This window comes from Semicossyphus pulcher, unplaced genomic scaffold, assembly GCF_022749685.1.
Source record: "Semicossyphus pulcher isolate SPU_LCO1_2020_fin unplaced genomic scaffold, fSemPul1.0.p SCAF_2, whole genome shotgun sequence".
In the NCBI taxonomy this organism is placed as follows: domain Eukaryota; kingdom Metazoa; phylum Chordata; class Actinopteri; order Labriformes; family Labridae; genus Semicossyphus; species Semicossyphus pulcher.
The window spans coordinates 22,478,734-22,496,996 of NW_027211693.1; the positions used below are offsets into that span (position 1 = coordinate 22,478,734).

The 18,263-nt window shown below is 40.3% G+C and overlaps 4 protein-coding genes across 4 annotated transcripts; 2 read left to right on the forward strand and 2 right to left on the reverse strand.

Moving 5' to 3' along the window:
• Positions 1-674: 674 nt before the first annotated feature.
• Positions 675-2,642, reverse strand: LOC138598316 (UPF0461 protein C5orf24 homolog). Its single transcript, XM_069670081.1, has 2 exons — positions 2,421-2,642; positions 675-2,140 (listed from the first exon to the last, which is right to left on the reverse strand). The coding sequence occupies exon 2, from the start codon at positions 2,135-2,137 to the stop codon at positions 1,469-1,471; it is 669 nt and encodes a 222-aa protein (XP_069526182.1). The 5' UTR covers positions 2,138-2,140; positions 2,421-2,642; the 3' UTR covers positions 675-1,468.
• A 355-nt stretch (positions 2,643-2,997) lies between these two features.
• atp5po (ATP synthase peripheral stalk subunit OSCP) lies at positions 2,998-5,772 on the reverse strand. The gene is made up of 7 exons (XM_069669900.1): positions 5,716-5,772; positions 5,384-5,434; positions 5,161-5,271; positions 4,727-4,856; positions 3,707-3,819; positions 3,444-3,530; positions 2,998-3,271 (listed from the first exon to the last, which is right to left on the reverse strand). Exons 1-7 carry the CDS (start codon positions 5,740-5,742, stop codon positions 3,161-3,163), a joined length of 630 nt encoding a protein of 209 aa, XP_069526001.1. The 5' UTR covers positions 5,743-5,772; the 3' UTR covers positions 2,998-3,160.
• Positions 5,773-7,644: 1,872 nt separating this feature from the next.
• On the forward strand, positions 7,645-11,302 carry LOC138597981 (serine/threonine-protein phosphatase 2A catalytic subunit alpha isoform-like). Its single transcript, XM_069669601.1, has 7 exons — positions 7,645-7,888; positions 8,361-8,570; positions 8,681-8,854; positions 8,944-9,033; positions 9,518-9,679; positions 9,792-9,910; positions 10,014-11,302. The coding sequence occupies exons 1-7, from the start codon at positions 7,787-7,789 to the stop codon at positions 10,084-10,086; spliced, it is 930 nt and encodes a 309-aa protein (XP_069525702.1). The 5' UTR covers positions 7,645-7,786; the 3' UTR covers positions 10,087-11,302.
• A 221-nt stretch (positions 11,303-11,523) lies between these two features.
• Positions 11,524-18,035, forward strand: sfxn1 (sideroflexin 1). Its single transcript, XM_069669597.1, has 11 exons — positions 11,524-11,594; positions 13,359-13,528; positions 13,637-13,807; positions 14,905-15,003; positions 15,112-15,187; positions 15,488-15,573; positions 15,740-15,867; positions 15,979-16,028; positions 16,313-16,362; positions 17,676-17,723; positions 17,857-18,035. The coding sequence occupies exons 2-11, from the start codon at positions 13,365-13,367 to the stop codon at positions 17,951-17,953; spliced, it is 969 nt and encodes a 322-aa protein (XP_069525698.1). The 5' UTR covers positions 11,524-11,594; positions 13,359-13,364; the 3' UTR covers positions 17,954-18,035.
• The last annotated feature ends 228 nt before the right edge of the window (positions 18,036-18,263 follow it).

The following is an 18,263-nucleotide window of genomic DNA, read 5'->3' on the forward strand; positions in this document are numbered from 1 at the left end:
GCCTCTCCACAGAGTGCTCTGACATGAGGAAACAGGCCGCTAGGCGTTCAGGAAAAGAAGATAAAAAAGGTGGCTATAAGCGCGCATTAAAAACTCACTGGTCGTCCTCCAGCGTGTCCTTACAAACACTTATTAGGGTTTGATGCGCGCATTTGTAAATCAAATTCATTCACATTTTTAAACACGCAAACTTGGAGAGCACAATAGGCTCGCTGTAGTGGGCCAGTCCTTAAAGATCAAACAAAGACCATTCAGTGACATGCCGACCTGAGAGAGGAGGAACTTACCTCTCTGTGCGGTGTTTTACACTTTGTAACAGGTCTGTCAGCTCAAATCTCATGGTGTCAATTTCCCTAACCTTTATGGTAAATGATCCGGTAAAAACACCAGATAGATTCGACGACTAACTTATTCACCCTCCCAGATAGATCAGCGTTTACTTCGTGGTCCTGTGTTAGTATTTTTAACCAATTCTGCTAATCACACTGTGTAAGATGAGGGCCAAAAAGCGAGACGGTGAATATCAGTTTAGCGTTATTTTATTTAACAAGGGGTAAATAAAGGCATTATTACAAGGTGATTACTATTGTCTGGGGATACGAGCCCCCTAGTGTCCGCAGAGAGAATTACATGCTTTCGATTTGACAGGAAAGGGAGGCATTGACAGGAAATGCTTCTGTGGAAAAGACTTCTTTTATTTTGGTTTCACATACAGCACATAGCATTTATTACATATTTCACAAAGCTTATTTTTCCGTTTTATGAAGTCGTTTTTTTCCCTAATGAACAGCATAACAACTTACATGTACACTGGTAACTGGAAGTGCTTATCAAGTGTGTTTGGGTACAAAAAACAGACTATTATTACAACACAAAATAAAAAACTATATTCACAAAGTGCAGAAAAAACAAATACTGTGTTAATATTGTGTATTAAGTTTTACCAACTCGAGCTGCTTAAAAATGTATCACTGTGTTCCCATTTCAGGCATGATGTAGGATAATACCACAAAGTAAAACACATAGTGAACTGGACAATACAGGTAGGACAACAACACATCCACGTATTTATTATGCTCAGGGAGCTGAGTTATTTGGCTGTTTGTACTTAAATTCAACTTTTATAAATGTAGAAAATGTCACAAGACACCAGAGAAATATTAACGCAGATTGAGAGAACATGTCATAACTCAGAGGAAGAAATGTTAGAGAGGAAATTAATCCATTCTTCGGTTTGGTTTGAACACTGATAAATACATTTTTCGCCTATACTGATCGGTGTGATTAAGTCATATGCATGCATCTCTGCCAAGCTGGAGTAACATACTTCTAATTCAGTCATTTATTATGAGAGGGTGGAGACAATGTCAAACACTGTACATTTCTTAATGAAACAAAGTTCTTTTCTCCAACAGAGAAACAAAGTTCCTGAACATCCTCTTCCTCATGCACCCAAATGTTTTGCCAGCTATTCGCTGGTTTCATCCACTTTTCCACTGGGCTCGCAGAGGGGTCTTTTCTCCATCATGGTGTATGGAAAAGCAGGAACATCACAGCTAGTGAAGTCCAGTTTCTTGGGGACACTGCAGTTGCTAAAGTCCAGTTTCTTTACGCTGTCACAACCAAACTCGAGCTTCTTGAGCCGAGCTAGACTCTTGATGCTGCCGGGGGGCCTGCCAGGGCTCACCTTGTATCCTGCTGCTTTGGTCGTACCAAGGGGCCTCCCTGGGCTGGTTTTGAACCCAGCCGCTCTAGTTGTCCCAAGTGGACGGCCAGTACTTGTGCGGTAACCAGCTGACTTTGTGGTCCCTGATGGTCTCCCTCTCCGCCCAGACTTCACCATGCCCTTCTTCTTCTTAGAGCCATCAGGCCCTGCAGCCTCAGCACCCCTGATCCTCACCGTCTGAGGCTGAAAGTCAGTCTGGCTCTGTTGCATTTGACATGCCATGACCTTGTGCATGCCCTGTGGTAAAGGGGCTAGGCCCGCAAGAGACAACTGCAAACCAGGGGCTGTGGCAGAGGGGTAGAATTTGTTGGATTGCGTGCTACATAAATCAAAGTGGCTGGCTGGATGACAGTCCTCTGCCAGCCCACTCATACAATAGTCACTGTTGCTGCTGCTCACTTGATGCATCATTTTCTGTTGGAGTGCAGAGAAATATAATCATTAGGTAGGAGAGCTACACATGCACACGTGCACCCGGACAAACACAAAGCCAAAGCATTTCGAGATGCTCACTTTTGGTGGAGCAGGCAGGCCTTTTACCGTTACAACACAAAACATACGTGATGTCAAGACAAAGCGAGGAAAACTACAGCTCCAGTTTTAAAAGAAATTATGGCAGGCACAGAAATTAATGTTAATATTTTAACCTGAAAATGCTTAGTTATTTAAATAACGTAAAATTTATTTTTCGTACCTTATTTGTGAGAGGATGTTGGGCTGGAAAGGGTTAAATGCGAATCGCATACATATTCCTTCACTTGCAGCTTCAACATGTTTATGAAGGCGCTGCAAAAACTACGCCCTGGCGTCCATCAGTGTGGTCTTGATGCGGGACTGTTATTTCTGCTGCCTATTCAATGCTCATTAATCCTTTAAGCAGAGGTTTAGATGAGAGAGGCAGCCATTTTCGCCTGGAAAAAAAATGAATAAAACAGGATGCGCGGACCGCGCATGCGCACAAAGGCATCCAGGAAACGCAGAAGCGGATGATGGTTCTTCTACATCAATGGGTTCTACCAAATTAAGACCATATTCAAGACGTTTTTCAATAGAAAAAATTAGGTCCTGTTGTTATTATTAACAATATAAAATTAATACCACTGCAGAAACAATATATATATTGAATTATGACATCCATTTCCTATTTTTTCACTTAACATAAGTAGCTAAACCATGTCTACGTCCTCATCACTGGTCAGGTGAAAAATTAAAACACTAGCATATATGTGTCACAGTGAAAGCAATCGTCAATGACAAGAAAAGGCCTCTCATTTTTTGTAGTTTATTAATGTTTTTATTAACATCCATATGAACTTAAGCACATACACTGGATTTATGGAGCAGCTGCAGTGCTAGAGCAGGTAGCAATATACATTTATCAACGTTTCCCCTGATGGTTGTCACCAATCTTTTGCAAAACTAAGTCCACGGGACTTAAGTTTCCTTGATGAGCTTGGTCAGCTTCTGAATCTTTGTTTTGGTGGACATGTCCACATACTTGTCTCCGATACTGACGATCATGCCACCCAGGATTGAAGGATCCGACTAGGAGGAGGAGGAGGAGGAGGCAACAATTGAAATAACAGATAACATATTACGTTACTGATATTTTTAAAAAAATCAACTCTACATTAGCACTTGACTTGTGACCGATAGTCACAACAACTGAAAATGATAGTAATTTGTACATTTCTGGGGACATGCGTTGACACTGTACCTTTGTTTCCAGCTTGATAGTTTCACCCTTCTGAAGAAAGCCATTGAGAGCGACTTTCAGCTCAGAGAGACTGGCTGCATCCAAAGCCTGAAATGGATAAATATTTGTTTGTTGATTGAACAACATACTTACAGTTAAAAATGTACAATTCATAATGTTAAGTGACTGATACATAATATAATCTTTATTTTAGGTGACCAGTTTGGATTTGACAATTGAACAAGGATGTTGAGGCAAACAAATAATGCATCTTCAACAATTACCTGAGCAGTAGTGACAGAGCAGATGACCTCTCCACGGTGTGCACTCATCATCTTGCCAAAAGCAGTGATAACATCCCCAGTAAGAGTAAGACGACCATTGTCAGCCAAAACATCTGTGATACAAAAAGCATGAGTATGATATGTTACAGCGAGATACACCATTTTCTCTGTTTCTGTGCAGTATAAACTCACGGCTTAAGTTGAGAAAACATTTGTTGGCGATAAAACATTAGAGTGTACATCCTATATATTGTATTTCTTGCTAACAAACACATTCAAACACACGTACAACCAAAGAGATAAGTCTATAAGCAAACCAGTTATAGCATGCTAGTGTAGTCAATAGGTCTGACAATCCTTAGCTCCCTGTGACCTCCACAGGCCCTCCAGAGGTCAAAGACATTTAAAAAAAGGACTGTCTTAAAAGGACGCAGTCAAATATTGAAGCCAACATAAATTTCTAAATGTCTCTGCACAAGATAGCTTTCTTTACAATGCATGTTTTATCTGCAGAAAACAAGATGGCAACAGAAAGAGTATGTGTAACAATTCTACCAAAGTCACTCTTACATACATCTTTGTGAGCCAAGGGAAACTTCTTACATTGTGGACTTTGATACAACTGCACATTATCTCTAAGAATAAACAAAAAGTGTAAACTATTTTTTGGGATTTTGGTTCCTATGAGCAAACCAAAGAAAGTAACAGCATGTAAACACTACTTGGACTACATTGAAGTACCTATTTTTAACCTATTTGGTTTGTGTTAGTGGTTTATGATCCCTTTAAAAGTCACCTTGTTTATCAGCACATCTGATAAAACGATTAGAAATAGTGTTTTGCTTCTTCAGCTACCAGTTACCTTTACAGACCAAACCAAATAGACTGAAATCATTTCTGATCTACGATATTACTCTCCCAGAGCCTACTAAGCCATGATCTAGATAATGCAAAGCCAAAGCCAAGGTAAAACTCATCGCAGGGAACAGGGCAACTTAGACACAATCAGTGATCACTCACTGATGAGGTTGATGGTGATAGGTGAAACCTTAGCCTTTGTTAGAGCATCTCCGAAGGTCTTCTGCTTCATGCTGCGCTTTACATGAGGATTCATTACAATGCTGGAAAGCTTGGGGTCTTTGATCAGGGCCTAAAAAAACAAATAACACAGGAAAAGGCAACTGACTATGTGTAATAAAATAAAGGTGGATAGATTGGACTGACATTGATCATCATCATTATATTGAATGATTATTCTGAAGTTTTATCAGGTAAACATTGTTAAAGATTATTTGAATGATTAATTACAGACATAATCAACTACAATGTTACAATTTCATTTACAATAAGGGCTAAAATGTTGAAGAACACAAATGTTGAGGAACACACTCGTTTGGTTACACCTTGAGCTTTACATAATATAGTGGAATTTATTGTCATTTTATCTGACTTACAGAAACTCTCCCGAGCTCCTGCTCCACTTGGTCCAATTTGTTCTGCTTACTGGCAGCTGAGAACAGAGCAGTGGCATAGCGGCCCTCGACTCCATATACCTGGATTGGGGGCTACAAGGACATATACAGAAGGATTAACCAGGCTGCAGCGACTAATTATTTCCGTTACTACCTGCAACGTTGAATGAATGGCTTAAGCGTCATGAAGTCTGACGTTATTTACCTTAACCAGTTTCGATGCTGGTCTGATCACAGACGTGCTGAACTGGCGGACCTAGTAATAAAAAAAATGCATGATCTCAAAACAGAGAAAACATAACTTGAGCTGATTAACTTTTTGGCACGCTCTGTACCATTACGTTAAAGACAGCTAGCTTGTAGGCTAACGTTAGCAGTCATTCAAGTGCAATGCCTCGTGTGAATTTGTTGCATATTCACTGTCACCTCCTGGTCACCAGAAGAAACACAATATTCAATACATGTTTTTGAGATATAAAAAATATGTAAAAACTATTACCAAATTATAAAAATCACCAAAATCATTGAATGTCTTACCTGCTGTCCTAGCATGAGTGCTGCCATTTTCTCCTACAGCTGACCAGAGTAGAACAAGCGACTGCGCATGTGCATTTGAGAGGAAGGCGTCTGGCTGTGGGTAATGTAGTCTCAGTGTGGCGCGGAGGGGGAGTTTATCTAATGGACAAACACAAAATCGCTTTTCTAATTCCTTTAAGAGGAAAAATGATATCTACAAGATACAATCAATGTTGTACAATGTATGTGTATTCTACTCAAAGTAAATATTTTGGACTTTAAAGAAATATTACAACACTGCTTTTCGACTCACCCTATGTCTAAACTATTTACATAGCGTCTTTATTACATATCTCCGGTATCCTTGTTGACAGCTAGCTAGTTAGCTAACATTACCTTTAAAACATAGGTTATGGTCTCAATTATTACTAACAGTTCGATAATGTTTTGCCTTAATCCCTCAACAAATAATAAATGTCTAAACATTTTTCACATGTTACATCTCTGGTTATCTGAACTTTATGGAATTGGCATCATTTACAATGTTACAATTTCTTTTTTCCCCCTTTTTTTTGGAATTGGCATCATTTATAAACTTGCAGCACATTTCGCTCAATGGAGATGCTTTGGGCTGTTGAAGCACATTTGTCCTTGCAGACCACAATAAGGAACACCTGTGAGTACAATGCAGTCCAGCACAATATTTTACCAGCATTGATACTATTAATCTATTAATATCACTAACATGCATTACTTCTGGAAATGCTTACACCCTCTCTCTCTCTCTCTCTCTCTCTCTCTCTCTCTCTCTCTGTGTTGTTTCTGCTTGGTGAAAATCAGTTTTTCCTTTACATGTGGCAAAGTGAACTGATTATTCTAAGTTAATAAAAAGTTTATGAAAGACTTTGTTGTCAGACAAAAACACACCTGCTGCAAGAAATACAGTGAGCTCTGGGTTAAAAGGATTTCCAGGGTTGTTATGCAAACATAAGGAAAAAGTTCCTGAAATTAAAGAGGGTGGACAGATGTCTAAATGAATGCAACAACAAATGTAACAGCAACATGAAAGACACTTGTCTATATGATATTGTCAAAAATTGACATTGTATTGTACCATATTGCTTTGCAGGCTACTAGGCTACTGGATTCCAAATAGATGTTTAAGTGCAATACATGTCATCTTTATAAAAAAATAGGCTCATTTATTTATCAGTCATTTATCAAACCAGATGCTTATCAATATCAACATATTTTGTATTTGCAGTGACCATCGTAAGGATATTTTGTGCATGTCCAGAGGATTAGTATGATATTATACGGTTACTACAAAACCAGTAAAATTTTGATTCATATAAAGTCATTTCTTAGATAGAATTCAATGATGGTATCCACCTGGGTTCTCTAAGAACACTTGCTTGTGTTGCTTTGGTGCATATGGAAACAACATTCAGGCCTAGGAGAAAAATCTGAACATTTGTCATTATCTTGAGGCTAATCCTAGTATTTTGAGATACTAGGTAACTATTTTGAAAAAGTTTATTATTATTTTGCAAAAGTAAATCACTATAGTTTTATATTAAGTCATTATTTTGAGATACTGAGTAACTATATTCTGAGATACTAAATCATGAAAATAGAAAAATAAATGAAGGGAGAATGATTTCACTCGCACATAAACAATTGATTGTCTTTAAATGCCTCTTGAAGGGTCCACCATGGATGCAATGACGTAGATATGATTTGCTGCTCAGCCTCGTTTTGAATCAGGGTTGGTATCTGAGGTGGTTTTATGTTCTCTGCGACACAAAGAGATAACTCTATCTTGGTTATTTAATAGGGATGGGTAGGTTACATGATTTTATCTGGATGTGAACTAAATATTTTGGTCCCCACTAAACTGCAGGGACGCACGGCAGTTGACGCATTCGTTTTCGTGTAGCGCACACACATGCGCGCGTGCACATACACAGCAAATGACCAGGGAGCCCGCTAGGACGTAGCGTAGCCGGGCCATCAAAACGAACAAAATAGCGAGAGGTTTTCCTGCCGAATTTTCAAGCTGTTCGGCTCATTAGCTGACGGCAAACCAGGCATGGACGACAAGTCATTTACCAAGGAGTTGGACGGATGGATAGAACAACTGAATGAGTGCAAACAGCTGACAGAGAATCAGGTTAAAGTCCTGTGCGAAAAGGTAAGGTTTGCGCAGGAAGGCAGCGCAGCTATCAGTCATTAGCTTTCCATGATGCTAGCGGACCGTTAGCCGTTACATCTCCTGAACCGTTAATAGAATCATTGCCTGGACTAACGTCAGCTAATGCATGTGGCCTTGCTTTGAAGCACACCATTTGACTGAAGCTGCACGCAGTACATTGAAGGGAAACCAGTCGCCAAGAAGATGGAGGGGCATGCCTGCAAATATGTTTTCCCTAGCTACGCCCACTCTTGGTGCCTCTTCACTGGAGTGCACTGGCACTATCATAGTGACAGTATAATCACCTGTGTAGTCTAAACAGCCTGAAACAGGATGATCATTGAGTTTTTTCATTGCTTTAATGAGACTTGTGTGGCCATAAAATATGGCCATTGTAGATTCCTACACTGCACCATACTGCTTATTTAACCTGTTATTCAGCATCACTGCTGTTTTCTGGGATTCTTTTAAGGCTAAAGAGATCCTGACAAAGGAGTCCAATGTGCAGGAGGTGAGATGTCCGGTGACAGTCTGTGGAGATGTCCATGGTCAGTTTCATGACCTCATGGAGCTGTTTAAGATCGGTGGGAAGTCTCCAGACACCAACTACCTCTTCATGGGGGACTATGTTGACAGAGGCTACTATTCAGTGGAGACTGTTACTCTGCTGGTCTCTCTTAAGGTAAAAAATAAGCCAAAGATTCTGTGATAAAAGATTAGAAACAACTGGGGTATGACTTCGGAGCATAGATCTTTTTGATTTTGGTGATGAATAAATTTTTTTCTTTGTAGGTTCGTTTCCGCGAAAGAATCACAATTCTCAGAGGGAACCATGAGAGCAGACAGATCACACAAGTGTATGGCTTCTACGACGAGTGCTTAAGGAAATATGGAAATGCCAATGTTTGGAAGTACTTCACAGATCTGTTTGACTATCTGCCCCTCACTGCACTGGTAGATAACCAGGTAAGATTGTATTTGTGAACATGTGGCATGTGATGTCAAGCATACGTAGATACGGGTGCACCCTCATTTATTTTCCCTTCTTCTGTAAGATTTTCTGCCTCCATGGAGGATTGTCCCCTTCAATAGACACACTGGAACACATCAGAGCGCTGGATCGCCTGCAGGAGGTTCCTCATGAGGTAAATTCTGCAAACTTCCCTTGAAGGCCTTTCTAGATGATTTATTATACTGTTATTTACTGTCATTATTACATATGCATGTTAAAACATTTATGTTGAGTGTTATGGTGAATGTTGCTGCAAGGCTGCTCCAAAAACATTATGGCTGCTATACATGCACAAATTCAGTGTACAGCTAAACAATAGAAAAATATTTATTTATAATTTAAGATAATATTATTACTTAATACTTTCCCTTTTATAATAAGATAGTTAACTGAGCTTTGGGTATTAATTTATTGTCAATTTCCTAAAAATGTATGAATCAAGTGAGAATAATAAAATAATAATCAGATTGTTTAATTATGTAAATTATTTTTTAGTTGCAGCTCCAATAAAGTTTGTAGTTTTATGGCTTCCCAAAACTGAAGTTCTTGATATTGGACAGATAATGTTCCGCATATGAAGTAGACTAAAAAACTCTGGTGCTTCCTTTATGTTTCAGGGTCCAATGTGTGACTTGTTATGGTCAGACCCAGACGACCGTGGTGGCTGGGGCATCTCGCCCCGTGGTGCAGGTTACACCTTCGGGCAGGACATATCTGAGACTTTCAACCATGCAAACGGCCTAACTTTGGTTTCAAGAGCCCACCAGCTGGTGATGGAGGTACTTGGACTTTGTAATTAAATTTTTTCTCTTGGAGACACAGTAGTTGCAACCTTTAAATTTCATGTTGTTAATTTAAAAAAGGTAACATGCAAATCATCTCTTGATCTAGGGTTATAATTGGTGCCACGACCGCAATGTAGTGACGATCTTCAGTGCGCCAAACTACTGTTATCGTTGTGGAAACCAGGCAGCAATCATGGAACTTGATGACACATTGAAATACTCTTTGTAAGTTCAGTTTTGAATTTAAATATGTCAATTTTTCTTCTGATTTTCTTTAACAATAATTAAAAGTGAGTTGATGATGAATCCTGCCTTTTGCTTGCTTTAGCCTACAGTTTGACCCTGCACCACGCAGAGGAGAGCCGCATGTGACGCGGCGTACGCCGGACTATTTCCTGTAAGGATCACTGATGAGGATGGCAAAAGAGGCTAAACCTTGTAGAAAAGAAGCATTCATAACCCCATGGACTGAAAAAAATGTGTGCCATAATCACAATGAAATGGAAACTATCACATCTAGCTAAAGACCACCATCCTTTCAACTTTTTCCTCTCTGTGCATGATGTTTTTAATGCTAGAAATGATTGCTACTATGAACAATACCGTCACATTACCTGCTGGTTTGTCAGGAAACATGAGTGAACTAATGCTGAGAATAACGACTAAATGTAAGTAATCTTTATGTTAGGGTGTTGGTGATGACCAGAGTGTGTTGCCACGTACAGTATCCTTCTGCATCTTTCACTTGGCATGGCCTCAAATCAAAGGTTGCAGTAATTAAACGTGAACTATTTTCTTTTTGTAACTGATGCGCAACCGTTTATTTTGTGAAGTGAGATGATGGGGTAGACGTCGGACATTAATCTGTTTGCACTTTTGTATTTGATTTTTATCACACAACACTGACAGACTATGTTCTTTTTTATACCCTGTTATAGTGTAAGTAGCTCTCTCTCTGCTCTGCCGTCTCTAATGGGAGTTAATGTAATTCATTTCAGTGGATAATATTGGTATAAATGACGTCAGTTGTAAAAGAAATAACTTAATGTTTTGCAGCCACAGCTATATGAAATAAAGACTGAAGTTGCTTCGTCATTTATTTTCCTTCAGGCACAGTTTGTGGCATAATCCCTCTCGCCTGTCACCACTAGATGGAAACAGTCTCTTGAAAACTGCCAATGATCAACTGATACAATTATCAGCCACTGCCTGACTGTAAATGTGTGCAGGAAATTGAGTAATTTTATTTATCAATGAATTTAATTATATTTATATTACAGGTTTTTAGTATGTCATTGTAAGTCATTGTCTTGAAACATAAAAGGGGAGTCAGTTTGCTTTTAATTGTGTTATATTTCTGTTATACGTTTTCCTCATGCCTTTATAAAATTAATTTGCATGAACCAAGGAATGTTTCTTTGTGTTGTAAGGGACACTTTATTTATGTCTCCTAATAATATCAGGCAGACGTGCATAAAGTCGAGTGTGTGGAAATCCAAAGTTTTACCAGTTATTAATGATTTACTGCTTGTGAATCAATGTGACAAAAATGTCCGAGCACTACCGGATGTAACGCTCAGTCAACTGCTGAAAATAAAAGCCTCGTTTAAATATCTATGTGAAGTTACATAATTTGTCAACTTAAATGTTCACCTAAGATTTAATCGATTCATGAAAAAAGTAGAAATTAATAATGAATTTCAAGATATTAATCGATTGGTTATTTATGATTCCAGCTGTGATCTTCTCCCGTGTTAATTGCTGCCTTGAGGAAGGGCTTTTATTTTGTCGGCGGGGTTCCTGACACTGGGGGATGTGCCTCTCCGTGCTCTGACGCTGCTGCATGTAAAATTAGCTGGCTGCAGCCTTTCAGGGACACCTCTTGCGGACCGCTGGAGCCCACAGTGCAGTAAGTAACCTGTCCATATTTTTTAAATGGATTCAGCAAGACGTCGACATAGAAAAGAGCAGCGTGCACTTTGTGTCTGAGATCCGGGGAAAGTGTCATTATCCTGATTTGTCTGCCCGAGCTGCCCGCTGGATGTGTGGATGTGGCAGGCTGATACTAGTTGAATCTGGGGCGCACAGCTGGACAATTATCTTGTTGGAAAGATGCCGTACTTGATTAGTCGTTTTAAAATGATGCTATTTATTTATTCATTCATTTTAATGTTTGGTCATTGTAAAATCGCTTTGTTCAGATGCAACAACACCTCCAGTTACAGTCCAGATTTGACTGGTCTACGGCGGGCTGAACAATTAACCGTATCCAGTCAGGGAGCATGTTTACCCTGCGACCACAGACAGAAAGCAGATTTATCCAGTGCCAGAGATGCCAGATATACAAGAAATGAAGGTTAAAATACTTGTTATAAAATGCTCCATGCAGTATTTCAGTGACCTTTTTGTAAGGAGATGTTGTGAATTGCAGGTTAATGTGTAGCCACACAGGCCGCCTTTGATTGGCTGAGAGTGAGGGCAGAAGCAGCTGAGGGTTTGTGGATCAAAGGCCATGTTAGTCCAAAGTTCATTCTCAGATATCACCCTCATTAGTGATTAAGCAATTTACTAGTGTTATTAACAGCAGTAAGTTCCCAGTAACACTGTTCAAAACATCCATTGATTCAGTTTTTTATAGGATAAACTCAGAAGAAGGGGTGTTTTGTTGTCATCTCGTGAGAACCCCATGGAGTTTAATTCAATTTAAAGAGACAGCACGCTCCCTGCACGCCAGCAAACAAGAGACTTTACTGTAGTCATGTCAATCCAGCAGCCATCTTTGGTGCAATTTCAGGTGGAGTTTCATCATGCTGCTGCTGCTGCAGATCCTTGCACTGACTTGCTGCACTTTAGTGTCACCCTAGTTGATTTGAAGAATGAAGCAAAGAGTTAAAAACCAGATCAGACTGGGTTACATGGACCCACACACACACACAGGGGAGAATGAGCATGCACATCCACAGAGGTGATGTTTTTGATAGGGGTCCATCCAGTGCAGGCCACTCTTAAGTGCTGTTTTATTGTGAAGTCATAACTGCATTAAGGTTTTACTAAATACTTATTGTTAATTATAATGAAATCCATGTATTGCATAACATATTGTGCTTACTTAACCCTTGTGCAGATTTTGGTTTAATGCAACTCTTCTTAGTTGCATGCAGAGGGCTTTGTCACATTCAAAGAGCTGTTTTCAGCCATAGTTTGGGGGTTGGTTGCTCCCATAATAGGGCTCTGCAATTTAGTTCTACACAACCCTCGTGTCAGGTCAGCCATCACCATAGCAACAATATGCTGAATAAGCACCATGGCACCATCCAGACAGGGGCTTTTATTTTCACGAGTCCTCCTACGCTGACTTGTGTCTGCAAATGAAAACAAGAAGTGGAGGTCTGTAACTTTCAAGGTGAAAGCTGGAGCAGGGCCCTGCAACCCTGAGACAGTAATAGTTAATATCAGCCTAATAAAACACAGTTATTCTTTATTGTTTACCCTTACACTTGAATGTTACAGTGCAGACAGTTTGTGCTTTTATACAGCATGTTTATCTCAGACTGACTTTCCTGCTTCCTTTTATTTACGAGTGAAAGTCCTTGAGATTTGAATCCTTATTCCTACATACTTTTACACATGGCTTAATCCCTGATATGATGAATTTAACACCTTCTTTCCCCAGATAAATATGGCAGCAGAGCTCTCCACTTCCATAAACATCAAGGAGCCCCGCTGGGACCAGAGCACCTTCGTAGGTCGGGCAAAACATTTCTTCACTGTCACAGACCCCAGGAACATCCTCCTCACCAACGAACAACTAGCTCATGCACACAAAGTCATCACTGACTATAGGTAAATAAAGGTGCAACTACACTAGCAGGAGCAATTTACCAATAACCAGGATGTAAAATTCTGTTACAAGAAGAGTGTGCTTTAAATGTTGCCTTTACTGTCTCCCAGGCAAGGTATAGTCTCTCCAGGGCTGACAGAAGATGAACTGTGGAGGGCCAAATATATTTTTGACTCGGCTTTCCATCCCGACACCGGGGAGAAGATGATCCTGATCGGCCGCATGTCGGCGCAGGTTCCAATGAACATGACCATCACTGGATGCATGATGACATTTTACAAGTAAGATCATGCAGGAATTAATTATAAGGCTGTGAGTGTAATAAATGTAGAATGCTGATTTTTACAGTAACTAATGTTTATAAGGTTGGTGATAGTTTGTTTTTGTTATAGTATAGTGGAGAATATTCAAGCAATATCACACTCAAGGTCGTCAATCAGGTTTTATCATGTACATTTATCTGTTTGTCAGTGAAATAAAAGTCTGCTGTGTGATTCAGAGGTACCAGCTTGATCAATGTAGACATACACGGTCTGCTGTAATGTTAATTAACAGTATACAGAACACCAGGCTGAGGCGGAGTGATACAAACAGTGAAAAGTCCTGGTGATGTTATACTCTGTATCAGCACTCATGGAATGCCTCTTATCCATTCAGATTACTCGGTTTGAACTAGCTGTTGTATAATGAGAGATTTGGGTTAAATGGTTGTGGAAGGTGACCATGCTAAGGTGTTAACCTGTGTGGATGGAGATGGAGGTCGAGTAGGTAGCCATTTTTTGTTAACCACTTTAATTTGATCGCTGTGATTATTCTGATTAGCCTTTTATTTTGTGCAGCATTATAATTGGTTGATATTTCATTAATAAAGTTTTGTGGGTCAGAGCAAAGTGCTTGTTAGCACACGGACAAGGTTATCCAATTCTGACCTCAGACTCTCAGCAACTTTTAGTGTTTCCTGAAGTCGCAACTACTACTTCTACTACTGACGTTACCTAATACAAAAAGTGCATTTTGAAATGTGTGTGCAGGAAAACATTCATAGAAATGGAATGAAGGTTGGCTGAATTCCAATAAGCTGACAAAGCTCATTTGTCGGGGTCCAGCTATTGTACATACTTGCCCATTATCAAGGTATAATTGGACACTTGAAAAGTACAGTGCTATACTGTTAGAAACCCCTGTAATATTATTACTTATTACTAATAATAATACTGGTGCATTTTTATGTATAACTGAAGGACATCTTGAAAGGAAATATTAGTTTAAGCATTTTAATCTGCATAATTTAAACTCATAATAAAGTAAATTTTCTCCTCTCCTCTGTTGTCTCTCTACATTGTCTGTGCTAATGACTCCACTGTTTTCCATCTTGCAGGACAACTCCAGCGGTGTTGCTCTGGCAGTGGATCAATCAGTCTTTCAACGCAATAGTCAATTACACCAACAGGAGCGGTGATGCTCCAATCACAGTCAGGTAGGAAACGGACGCTTTGACTCTGATACCAGCTCTTATTAACCCTTTTAATGCAACAGTTTCTGTGTGTATTCTGCTTGATGTGACCGGTGACTCTTTTGTTTGCAGTCAGCTTGGCACAGCTTATGTGTCTGCCACCACAGGGGCAGTTGCCACCGCTCTAGGACTAAATGCACTAACAAAGGTATCAGTTCATCTAACCCCATTCTACATCTCATTTTAATGTATCCACCTCAGCCGCATGGATATGCTGACATGAAGTTAGCCACGCACAAATAGTCTCTGCCATACAAAAGCGTTGTTATGTACAGGGTCGTGCTCTCGTATCGGCATGTTGTCCTTCCAGCTTTTATAGCGACTGCATAGAAAAGTCGACATGTGCAACATCTGGAATATGACCTGCAATAACCTCAGACTTACACTTGTCTGAAGGGTTAAAGTGGTTGTGCTAAGTATACATTTTCCTCCCTCCTCTCTGCTGTAGCACATCTCGCCCCTGATTGGACGGTTTGTTCCGTTTGCTGCTGTAGCTGCTGCTAACTGTATCAACATCCCACTGATGAGACAAAGGTAAGCAAAGCACTTCAGTACATAATGGCTTTAACCTTGAGAGGACACAACACTAGTCTTGAAAATGTTTCCAGAAACAAAGATTTAAGGGCCGTTCCTCTTTGCAGTTGTTTTAAAAGGTCAGCTGGACTCCTCTGATTTAATTTGCTTTGCTAATTGTCCACAGAGAACTTCAACACGGCATTCCCATAACAGATGAGAATGACAACAGGTTAGGGGAGTCGACAAAAGCTGCACAGCAGGCTATCTCTCAGGTCGTGGTCTCCAGAATCCTCATGGCGTCTCCAGGAATGGGTATGAATGTCTTTGCATTGTCAGTCCTTGCTGTGAAGTTTAAAACCACCAACTCTGTTTCTACAATTCAAGTTGAAATTGTAAAGCAAAATTCTATTTGTGTCTTTGCAGCTATCCCCCCGTTTTTAATGAACCATTTGGAGAAGAAGGCCTTTCTGAGGGTACGCATATATCTGTATTAGTTGCATGCTTTAAGACACAGAGTGCACTACAGAGGGCAGCATTTTCCTGCAGGAACCTCTTCAACATTAACACCATCATCACAGGTTTAAACTACCACAAAGCTTTGAGTTAAACGGTTGGAACCTCATGTCCCACAGTGTGTCTACGCCTCGGTTTTCTTTCTGTAATCACACATCACAGGAATGAAAAGCAGCGCAGACATGAGGCCGCTGCAGTGAGGGAATTCAGCACCGCTTTTGTGTCTCTCATTTTCTCTTTTCAGAAGTTCCCATGGATGAGTGCACCTATTCAAGTCAGCCTGGTGGGATTCTGGTGAGTCGTCAGAGATGCTCCACCTGATAAGCAGCCATGTGAAATCCCATTCAACCTAATTACTTTCAGCAGGGAAACAAATGTCACTAATCCAAAGATTTATGCCACTTTGAACTTTTCTGTTCAGGTTATTGTGAAGGATCTCCTGAGGAATGTGCTGCTAAGATGTGAAAGTTCCTTTAATAATATCACAGAGCCTATCTTTCTATGTATTAGTGTCAGTTCTGTTTCTCAGTGATTCACTTAAACATACAGTAAAATGGTTGCAGTAGTCAGAAGGCAGAGTTTTACAGCAGATCCTGTCCTGACTTCCTCTGAGTTTATATTTGTACTTTATTAAAACAGACAAAAGCAGCATGTAGCGTAGCTTTATGGAGGGCCATGTTAGTCTTAAAGTTGTAATCTCGAGGATTTCAGTTTTGTTCTTTATGGTGATAAACTCTAATTGCGGGAGCACACTTCCCAGATATCTAGACAGTGTTGCATGTGTGACGTCCACAGTTGGCTCCGGTTGTAACTCTTGAATTTCCTCGCTGACTGCCGCTTTCCTTTTTAGACTGTTTGCCTTCATCTGAGCGTCCAATTTGTTTCTTTTTCTTTTGATTTTCACTTATTTTTGAAGTTGTATCTGTAGTCATCGATCTTTTCTTTGTTTGTTCAGCCATAGTAGATTACTGTTTACTCGCAACACTTGCAGAGAGTGGAAAAGCAGCCGCTTAGCTCCGCCCACCCTCTCTGGCAGACCAACCACTGCTGGCTGATGGAAAACGCGTCACTAACTGGGCGCCGCATGTGATAGTTTCCGGGAATGTCGCCACAGACACCCAGTCTGTAATAATGCTATATACTGCAAATGCAAAGGCTTTCATCAGTGGGCCATAGGCTCAGTCACCATTGTGGTACCTCATTTGGTGATAGTGACTTCACAGACATTTATTTAAATGAAAATCATCATTTTATCTTTCAACTCATTGTTCACAGTACCCTCAGCAGTACCTGTAGCAGAGCAGCTGAGTAGACGATGGTTTGCACTAGAACTAGTGTGGAATGTATAATAATGTTCATTCTTCTTTAATAAAGCTAATGCTTTAAGAAAGCAGCTTTCTCAGTACCTTTACAGAGGCACAAGCAATTTAGGAAAGGTCTTCACATTATTTCCTATTTTAAAATCAGTGAAGTATCAGCATAAAAAACTGGTCCAGCTCTACATTGAACAACTACCTTGCTGTTACCACAGTTTAATTTAGCCTCACTCCTGTCAGAACACTTGGACTGTGACTGTATGTTTTATACCTCTGTGTTTCTTTTTTCAGCCTGGTGTTTGCCACTCCACTGTGCTGTGCGTTGTTCCCTCAGAAGAGGTGAGTGAAACATAAACACTTTCTCTGAGCCTTCCCTCTAGCTGAATATGCGCAGAGTTTGCATGATCCTTAACCGCCTCTACATTAAATTTGTTCGACCCATTAACCCCTGCATTTCCTTCGCCCGCTCCAGCTCTATGTCAGTCAGCCGCTTGGAGCCGGAGCTGCAGGAGAAGATCCGGGCCAACCACCCCGGAGTGGAGAGGGTCTACTTCAACAAAGGGCTATGAGTGTGCGGCCCCCTCATCCAAACACTGCCATAACACAGCTGCAGGCTCAGTCCTCGCCTCTCTGCCAGCCCTCCTCATTCAGTGTGCCAAAGTTAAGTTTGTGTCTCCTCATTTCCAGCGTTCAGATGGGTATCTGAGGACTCCCTCTGTCACTCAGTCTCTGTGTAATGAGATGTTTGCTTTTGTCAATGTGATTGTTGATTTTATTGTAACTGCTAAAGAAGCTGTTCTCAGACTGGGCCGGGTGAAAGGTTTATCATGACAGATACAGTTCAGCGGCTCATGTAGGCTTTTTTTTTTTTAAGTGGAC

Bases quoted from the DNA above. Each gene is read 5' to 3' on its own strand.
- sfxn1 (XM_069669597.1), top strand. From the start codon at position 13,365: ATGGCAGCAGAGCTCTCCACTTCCATAAACATCAAGGAGCCCCGCTGG. The intron at 15,188-15,487 runs GTATCAGTTCAT...TCTCTGCTGTAG, and splicing joins GACTAAATGCACTAACAAAG to CACATCTCGCCCCTGATTGG. The intron at 15,574-15,739 runs GTAAGCAAAGCA...AATTGTCCACAG, and splicing joins ATCCCACTGATGAGACAAAG to AGAACTTCAACACGGCATTC.
- atp5po (XM_069669900.1), bottom strand. From the start codon at position 5,742: ATGGCAGCACTCATGCTAGGACAGCAG. The intron at 5,272-5,383 runs GTAAATAACGTC...ATGTCCTTGTAG, and splicing joins CAGCATCGAAACTGGTTAAG to CCCCCAATCCAGGTATATGG. The intron at 3,531-3,706 runs GTAATTGTTGAA...TATCCATTTCAG, and splicing joins GCTCTGTCACTACTGCTCAG to GCTTTGGATGCAGCCAGTCT.
- LOC138597981 (XM_069669601.1), top strand. From the start codon at position 7,787: ATGGACGACAAGTCATTTACCAAGGAGTTGGACGGATGGATAGAACAA. The intron at 8,855-8,943 runs GTAAGATTGTAT...TTCTTCTGTAAG, and splicing joins CTGCACTGGTAGATAACCAG to ATTTTCTGCCTCCATGGAGG. The intron at 9,034-9,517 runs GTAAATTCTGCA...TTTATGTTTCAG, and splicing joins TGCAGGAGGTTCCTCATGAG to GGTCCAATGTGTGACTTGTT.
- LOC138598316 (XM_069670081.1), bottom strand. From the start codon at position 2,137: ATGATGCATCAAGTGAGCAGCAGCAACAGTGACTATTGTATGAGTGGG.